Genomic DNA, 9,065 nt, shown 5'->3' on the forward strand with positions numbered 1-9,065 from the left:
GTCTCTTCCGCTGCGAATGCACCCGCGGCCCAAAACGACTCCAGTCCCGCCGGCGGCGCCAGCAAACGCCGCAGGGCCTCATCGATCAAAACAGCTGGATCAAAAGCACGCTCTTCATTCTTAGACGGCATAGACAAACTCATACTAATTCATTTCAATTCAAGTCATGACAAATACTAATAAATTGCTCAATACGATACGGAAACGAGCCGTTGCTGTGCTCTTCAAAGACCTGCGTCATCGTTCGCGGAGGTGTTTTACGCACTTACGCCACGTGCCCACGTGTAATGAGGTTGGCGCTGCAGGCTACGCGCCCCACCTCAGGTGTGCTAGTACATATGAGACAGCATACGCTATGTCCCAGTCATCGCTCCTCTCGCTCGCCCCGCGGGGGGGAGGGAGGGGAAGTGTGTCACACCGGCGGTGGAGGTAGCGGGGGAGCGAGGAGAGGAGACAGCTGAGGTACGCGCTGTACAAACGGAGCGGTAGCCCCTCGTTAGCCCAGCGCGGCTCAGTAATCCTTGGCATTCCTTGGGGGCACAGGTGTCCCCCGTCTGTCCTCAGATTAGCTTTGTAATCCCCAGGACCCCCCCGCCCCGGCCCGGCTCAGGAGCCCGCTGCATCCAGACAGTGGAGATGTGTTGTGGTGAGAAGCCCGTTGCAGGCGTTTAGGGATGTGGACAGCATCCCTTTGGCTCGATGCAGAAAAGCAGGCTCTCACGCTGGACGTGAGTCAAATACCGGAAACATTATGGGGACGCTTCGGAGCGGCAGGAAGTCGTCCAAATAAAAGCGATGAACACATGAACGCAGAGGAGCTCTCGCCAAGGCCAGATGTTGAGAGGTTGCGAAAGAGTCCGGACCGAGGCGGGGTCCGTGTTCCAGCTCCACCATACAGGCGAATATGAATCAGAACAGCTGTTTATCTAAGAGCATAAACGGTGTCTCAGGGGAGCGTAATTGCAGTGAGTTGCAGCGCGAAATCAGGACTTTGAGGGGAAATTTGTTTTGCCACGTTCGGAAGAAGAAAACACCTTCGGTTTCTGTGTGAGTAAACTTGGTCGGCGCGGGCAGCAGTGGGCCGAACAGGAAATCTCCCCAAAAGGAGGCTGACTAACGTAATGCTGCTGCTAAGGTTTAATTCCTTTAGCCTTTAATCTGTTGATTAACTGCAAAGGCTCAACCACGCTCGCAGGCAGAGTTTCATTTTAGCAGAAAAAACTTTACAGTGGTTCTGAAGCATTCACTGTATATTAAGTCAATTAATCTGCTGAACATCTGATGCAACATAACATTAAGGCCGTTGAGTCTAATCAGCTGTATTCCAGCCTCATCGCACTGGAATTGTTTATGTCACAACCCATCTCCTATTATAACCATCTCTGTAACACAACAAAACACAAACTGACATACGTATACAATATTTATAGACTCACAAGCATCAACACCTGCACTGAGACGTGTGTGCACTAGGACTGTTTCTCCTGATGTCTGGAGTTATTAAATTATTAAACCCACGGCTGAGCTTTATCGCTTTACTAACGGATGTTGGGTTCCTCCTTTGCCTCATCTGGGTTTCTAAACATCCATACATCTGTTATCCTACTACTATATAATAATGCCCAGAGAACTACAGGTACAGATCACAGAAGTGGAGGCTCAAGAACAAAGAGTCAAGAACAAAGCAAATGGACAACAATAAGGTTCTGTGCCCTTAAACTCTTTAGTAATAAGCTCATTTCTTGAGGAGCCTTTGTCAAGGCTTTGGCTCAAAATACATAGGTTATTTAATCTACATCATGAGGCTCAGGCAGGTCCACTGGGCTCGCGTTTTATGTGGGGGGTCCGGTCTGAGGGTCACGTCCTCCATACAGTAAAGCTGAAACAACAGATTGCTGCATTGTCTGAAATGGTGATGAGGCCTATGTCAAACCCTGGCACGGAGCGCTGCACTCCATTCAAATGCATGGGGACCTTCCATTCTGCTCTGCAGATGTTCGGTTTGGCACGTTGCTCCATGATAAAGAAACAAAAACCACATTGACGCTTCTATTGTGCTGTATGTTAAAACACGCTGCACACTGTCCTACATTTGGAAAGAAAGACAGACTAGATATTGTACAAGGCTGTAAAGAGTCTAAAAATACAACCTCCACTACAACACAAACGTCAGATGACCAGTCACGGGTTCATGTGTTTAGACCAGCTTCAGGGATGATTATTCAGTTTGAAGCAGCCACATAAACTGGGAAACAGATGGACTCATTACAATGATTCACCGTTGAAATGAGCAGCATATCAGTAAAATGTGAATCAAACCGAATCAACCTGCCACGATGAGACCAGAGAACCCAACAGAACACAAGGGGCTCACTGCAGAACACAGCTGCCACCTTAGAGTCTGCTCAGATCCTGACTAATGATGCACGTCGCCACTTCCTCCCGATCCTTTGTCTTTGCTTTTGGACCGGTCCTGTTGGACAACACTGGAAACTGGCTGTGACCAACATAAAGACCGCACTGGCCCATTCAGGCTCCACCACCAACACCAGCCAGCTGCGGTGTGAAGTCCCCACCGCTGGATGGGAGGCAAAGTCAAACTTATTCCACCTCTGACAAAGGAAGTCACCACTGTTTCTTTCTTCTCTGATAAAGTAGCCTGTGCCACCCACGCAGCAGCGGAGAAAACCCAAGCGCCCCCCGATGAGCAGATGTCAAAACTGCCCTGAGAGGAACAATGCTGATTGAAGCCCCAGTGGTTCTGACTCAGCGGCGCAGACCTGCTTCAACACAATCAGACCAGATGCCTCCAGGCTCTGCTTCAGGGCTCTGGGCAGGACATGGCGGCCCGTCGGCCTGGAGCCTAGCATCCCCCTCCAGGAGCGGCATCTCGCCGCTCCCTGAGCCTTCGTGCTCGGCTCCGTTACAGCTAATTGGTGGGTGAGCGTCCTGGGGCTCTGACACAGCAGAAACCCACACGCGCTCGCACAAATCCAGGCATCTGATCGGGCCTCTCGCAGCCCGCCGGGTCTGGGTCCGGTGCCAGGCTCCATCTTGGGCTCTCCACAGAATAAGGAGCAGCTCTGTTCCCCGGGCCTGCTGCACGGGAGTCAGTCACTGCTCACCCTCTGCTCCTCAGACAATACCTATTGTTGTGCTGTTTAATGAAGAAGAGTCGACGTGGAGGAACCAGGAAGGCTGGCCCAGTCCCTTCCTGGGTCCCATGCAGGAGCTTAAGTGAGCTGTGCTCTGACAGGGCTTTCTGGTATCTAACACTGGAAAATCCAAACCAATCAGAGTCTGGAAAAACTGTCAGTCATAAGAAAAGTAATATAAAGCCTCCAGCATGTCTATTACTCCTTTCATTTGTCAATTGAGTAACAGATGGTGACATAAATTATTAGTCAGCCTAATAATATGTTAGGTCACCGCAGCTTCAGCTCGGAGAATTTCATATGGTTCAATATATATAATATGTGGCGAGAGTCAAACCAGAGCGTGGGATTCCCATAGTTCACTCAGGGCAACCAGTGAAACGTCATTGCTGCCGTGGAAGCATTCGCCTGCAAACAAAACATCTGCAGTAATATGAGACACATAAATACACAGCTATGTGAAACGCCGTGCAAAGGGTGGGCACCAGCGGGCTCATCGTAACAGCAGGGTGCGGGTAAGTGAAGCCTGGCTCTTATTTACAAAGGGCTCAGATCTCATTTGCGGGATGAGCTGCAGCCGCCTCGGCCCCGTGGACGTGACGAATGGGACTCGAGCCCAACACGGCGGCCGCTCGCGCGGTTCCTCCGCGGGGTGGATTTCAGGCGCAGTGGCCCGTGGCGCCAGGACCAGCGGCTCGTGGCGCTTGGGCAGCCGTCAAACAAAGCGGCGTGGATGCGATCTGGGCAGAGCGAGGAGAGGAGCAGCTCGGCCCACGGTCTCACACATGGAACTTCACCAAGGAGTGGCTGCATCCTGCTCCAGACCTTTTACTGTGGTTCAACATTAAAAATACAGACCTCGACGTAGTGGTCATGTGACTCAGACTGACTGTAGTCCCTTTTGATGCTTTGAGTCACTAAACACTTACAGACCGAGATAAAACTGTCTAGTTAAAGCTTTACTTGCGCCCTAATGGCAACATCACAAAGTCAGACTGACTGCACAACCAGTGCTCCCAGTATGACCAGCAGCTCTGTGCTGGGCCGGGTAAATAAACACGGAGCCAGCCGACCTCCAGCTCACCTTCACGTGCAACCCATCTTAGTGGAGACTCATTGCATGTCAGCACCACTATGGCAACCACAAGAGAGGTGCGGGCTTGTAAACGCGTTCCCAGAGCAGCCGTTCACTATTAAACGCTGACAATCAGAAATGTTCACAACAAAACCTCCGGCGAATGAACTCCTCCCGATGCCTGTGTACAAATGTCCCGGCGTTCAGTAAAACAGCGAACGCTTGGAGTGTTACAGGCCTCGGCTGTCATTCAGTGGAATTTACAATTCTTTCTATGAAGCATTTCCTCATTCAGACTGACAGAGCAGCATGGAGGCCATCGATTTAAGACTGGGCCTTCTGACCGATCACTTGGTTATTTCTGCCTGATTAACAGGACGTGGAGATGCTCCATTCTAAACATGTCTGTGGCAGAGCAGCGCTTCTAACCCGTCCAAGAATTTCATTTCATTTATTGCTGCTTGGTTTCAGAGCGATGTCCACACACAACTGAGTTACAAAACACACTATACTTATTACAGAAGGAAATAATATTATTTATAGAAGTGGTTACATGTGAGGTCTGCTTGGATTATGCAAATCCAAAAGATTACTTTCGCAGCATGAAACTCAACTTAAATACAGAGAGGGTTTGAGAGGCAAGTGCTTGGATGTGGTCACAAACAGGACAACCTCACATCCAAACAAAGGACTTCAATGACCACACAATCCAGGTTAGATATAAACCGCGAATGAAAAGTTGATTTCTGAGTATTTGTTAAAGAAGGAACACGCTGGCAAATGAAGCAAAGCATTGTGGGTATTATTGTGTCAGAATAAAGTACACACTGACTGGCTGCTGACGACAAAGACCCAGACGTATCATCACAATCATGTGAGTTTGAAACAGAAGTGAAGTCATCACTCACACAGTGCCAATCAATGGAGCGCATTAGTTTTACAATGGCAGTAAGTGCGGTGATTATAGCACTAACATTCTTCAGATGCTGGAGGGGCTTCACACTGGCAGCAGGGGGGAGGGAGGGGGAGAGGAGAGCTGACAGACGGGCCGAATCCAGAGCTGTGAGGGCCGAACCGAGCCCATCGCTCTCACCACAGAGTCGATCAAGACTCCGGCAACAGATGTCATTAAAGGAGTCGACTCCGAGGCGTGACGTCACACCTCGAAGTCTGTCGCCTGCAGCACAGAGCGAGCGAGACGCGCAGTTTTTCTCACTTGATCCGCTTTTTGTAAAGGGCTTACGGGCCACAAGGGATCTGCGTCACCAACGTAAACAGCACAGCATAAACGGCAATATAGAAACGTTTACAATCACGCGACTATAAAAGCTGATCAAAGTCCCTCTGAAGTAGGCACCAATCACGTCTGACCCACAGTTTACGGCCTGTCGCGTTTCGGCCCAACTCCAGCGTGGGCTCCCACTCAGCGACTGTTCAAACCTCAGTTTGTTGGTAACACAACAACAACACATGGCAATCACTCACGCTGCCTTCAAACTGTCACAAAGTGCCTCCAAGTGCCCACTCTGCATCGCACCAGCCTTTATTATAGCTCTACTCCGCGTGGAGAGGAGCCTCGGTCGAGGCTTCGCTCGCAGGTAGCGTAATTGTTGACAGATGCCGCGGAGCCTTTATGACGTGACGCACGTTTCAAAAGGACTTGGCACAGTGGGCACTTAGAGCGTCGGTGTCTGGGCTCATAAAGCTGTGAAAAGGCTGCCGTAAAAGCCATCATTTAGTGCGTTGTGGCTGCAGGTGTTGCAAAGTACAGAAGCGGCTGTAAAATGATCCAACTACCGGACAGACTGGTTTTAGGTCAACGGACCCAAATACGAGATGTTTATGTATAAAGATTGTGGTTGGAGATAATATGATGGATCTTATCAGGTCGGAAACTTTAAGGAAAGTTTTTGGGAGAATTAACACTACTTGAATAAGTTTGGGAAAAAAAATAAATCAAACACTGAACTATTCCGGTTGAGAAACTTTCCTGTTGCTCGGATTGTCCCTTTTTTAAGGGAACAAACAAAGGAGGGATCGGGCGGACAGAGGTCCGACCTACACACACAGCTGTCCCGTCCCAGGACACTGGAGCGTGGAGGGAACAAAGAGGAGACACGTGAAATGGAGCTTTTTTTTTTCTTACCAACACGATCGCAAATCTTTCCTCCAGCTCCCCTGCTTCGGGCATGGGCAGCTTCAGGGGCATGTTGTGTCCTCTGAAATCCGTGTGCTGCTCCATGCTCCCCGCGTTCCCCATGGTTCCCTCTGTATCCAAAAAACTTTCCCCCCCTCGACTGCAAAAAATATATATATAAATATATAGATCTGGCGGGGAAAAAAGTATCCGCACGCCCTTTGGTTTGTTCAGTCGCGCTCCCGTGCGTCTCCTTGCGGGTTTATCCTGATCCTGGATCTGGTCACTTCTTCAAAATAAAGCACATGTGAGAGAGGCAGTAACGAGACGGGTCCGAGCAGCACACGCAGCAGCAGGAACAGCCGAGCTCCCGGTGAAGCATTTCCACGGCGTGAAACGAGGAGACCTGGCAACTTGGCTCGATCCGCGCGGACCTACTTTTGCGCTGTTATCCGTATCTTGCACAATTTCGGCTCCACTCCCAGTCGGTAGTGGTGATGACGAGCATGATTCACGCTTATTGCAATCCCCCCCTAATGTCTGCTGGTTGGTAAGTGAGCGGAGCTGGCTTTCCTAATCCCCCCGCTGCTGACCAGCTAGTTGAGGAGGGGGAGGAGGGGGTCGTCTCTACGCGCAGCGCACACCCTCATCCCTGCCTACAATGAGCCTTTTCAGGGGCAAGCCTCCCACTTCTTCTTGGGGCGTAGCTCCTGAAACCGTAGCTAAGGAGAAGTTTTTTTTCTATGTGTTGCATTGTGGTACTTTGAGTCTTTTGTAACAGACAACAAACTTAGGTCCATATGGTCACCCCCCCCCTCCATCCTGGGCCCCTGGGCGGTCAGCCCTCAGGCGATTGTGGGCTGAAGTACATCCATTATTTCCTGTGGCTGTTTATCAATGTTTATATAAGGGGTTCATACATAACAGGACAGTTTAAGAGCGGAACCTCGGCGCTGAGGAAGTGGACATAAACCCGCGTTTAGAGTAATTACTCATTAACTTAAAGCTTAACGTTAAACGTACAACTCAGTCATCCAGGCCAGATTATCCAGATAACCGCGTCTGACTCGTGGAGTTTGGATTTCCGTCTTTTAGATGAAGAGGTTGAGCCTTTTACAGGTGCTACAGGTGCCACTAATGACACTAGGAGGTGACCACACTTAAACCTTTACTAAAACCCAGCCTTGACTGAAGATAGCAGCAACAGAACAGGTGCAACTACCGGTAGCAGCCTTAATAATGTTACACTGGTACATCTGGGAGACACATCTGCAATGTAAGATAACCAATATTAACATTATTGTCCCCACTTGTACAATGCACTCAGTAAATACATGTAAAAGGTTTGGATAGAAAAAACATCTGGTTAAAACATGTAGCAAATACATAGAATGAGATAATTCAAATCAGTACTTGGCTATAAAATCACCATTTTACAATAGAACAGCCACAGTCAGTCATGTTTAGTGGTCTACACTGAAACCGGACCCGCTGGCAGGGTGGAGAGCGCATTACGCACGAGGGTGACGTCAGCATCCAGAGCCGCGGAGATGCTGCTGAGGTTCTCCATATGCACAGTGGCTTCATTCAGGCCGCTGGACTGATTCGACAGGGGAGGCTGAGGATGCGAAATCCAGCTGACTGACCTCATGCTCATGATCATTACGTGTTCCACGTTAAGCCGATTCGGACAAATGATGCTTGTTCTGGCGTCTTCAGGAACTTGATGGCAGCAAAATATGAATGAGAATTACTATGAGATTTTAGATCAGAACATGAATTAGATATGACACAACTTTTTACATTTAACACTGGAATATTATCACCTCATTGTGCCGTTTTACAGGTATAACAAACATAAACTATATTAATATAAACTCACGTTTTGATTCAGAATGTATGTGGTGAGTGTCACTTCCCTCCATTATCGTGTCACAATAGTAAACAAGCAGTCCCTGCTGTACAGTGACAGCAGAACAGCACATGACATGGCATCAAACAATAACTGAGCCTTAAAACAACAGTGTCTTTCAATTAACTGAAAACACAGCTTTCCTGATACGTGGTGACACAGCAACAGCAAGAATGGGCACGCGCGGACGGCAGTGTTCCTGTTCATGCCTGGGCTCTACTGTTTGTTTGAGATTGTGTTACACCCCAATCTTCCTTTTCAGACCATACTCTACTGGGGTGGTTTGTTTAATCTTTATTTCATTGATTTAAATTTTCTGTTTTACATAGTTATTTTCTTTTACTTGAAATAAAAATTGGCTGTTTCACCACTGAAACGTTTTATCCCCTTTAGGTATCAAAGCGTTGCAAACCATGGTCTCATGGATCTTCAGAACTACAGTGCCCCCTAATGTGCACACACTGTATTGCCCACATTAGAGCAGACAGACTTAAAGTGTAACTAAAACTTTCTCTCATTTCTAGTTAATATTTTCCAGACAGATAAAACCACTCAATTGACCATGTGGAAGCATGACAAAACACTGACCAAAATCAATGTGCAAAATCAAGTGCTCAGCATCAAGTGCTATAACCTATAACTCAAGACACTGAGTAATAAACCAAAATCTATATTTACAGAATAGTCTGGCAGACAGTCAACACACTTATACAGACTAATGTCGATGGATTTTTGACACTAATTAAATTAAACCACGCCAAGACACGATACACATCTGGACTGCAA

The 9,065-nt window shown here is 48.3% G+C and overlaps 1 protein-coding gene across 7 annotated transcripts in view; it reads right to left on the reverse strand.

Annotated features, from left to right (window-relative positions):
• Positions 1-7,038, reverse strand: part of fmnl2a (formin-like 2a) — a 30,829-nt gene extending 23,791 nt beyond the window's left edge. For 4 of the 7 annotated variants that reach the window (XM_029135976.3, XM_029135977.3, XM_029135978.3 and 1 more), the window contains exon 1: positions 6,377-7,037. In XM_029135976.3, coding sequence (XP_028991809.1) covers positions 6,377-6,490 — 114 coding nt within the window. In that variant the 5' untranslated portion in view covers positions 6,491-7,037. Of the gene's footprint in view, positions 1-6,376 lie in introns of all 7 variants that reach the window. The other 3 variants (XM_029135973.3, XM_029135974.3, XM_029135975.3) reach the window with 1 other exon arrangement.
• Positions 7,039-9,065: the final 2,027 nt, after the last annotated feature.

The sequence above is a fragment of the Betta splendens genome, chromosome 21, assembly GCF_900634795.4.
Source record: "Betta splendens chromosome 21, fBetSpl5.4, whole genome shotgun sequence".
Classification (NCBI taxonomy): domain Eukaryota; kingdom Metazoa; phylum Chordata; class Actinopteri; order Anabantiformes; family Osphronemidae; genus Betta; species Betta splendens.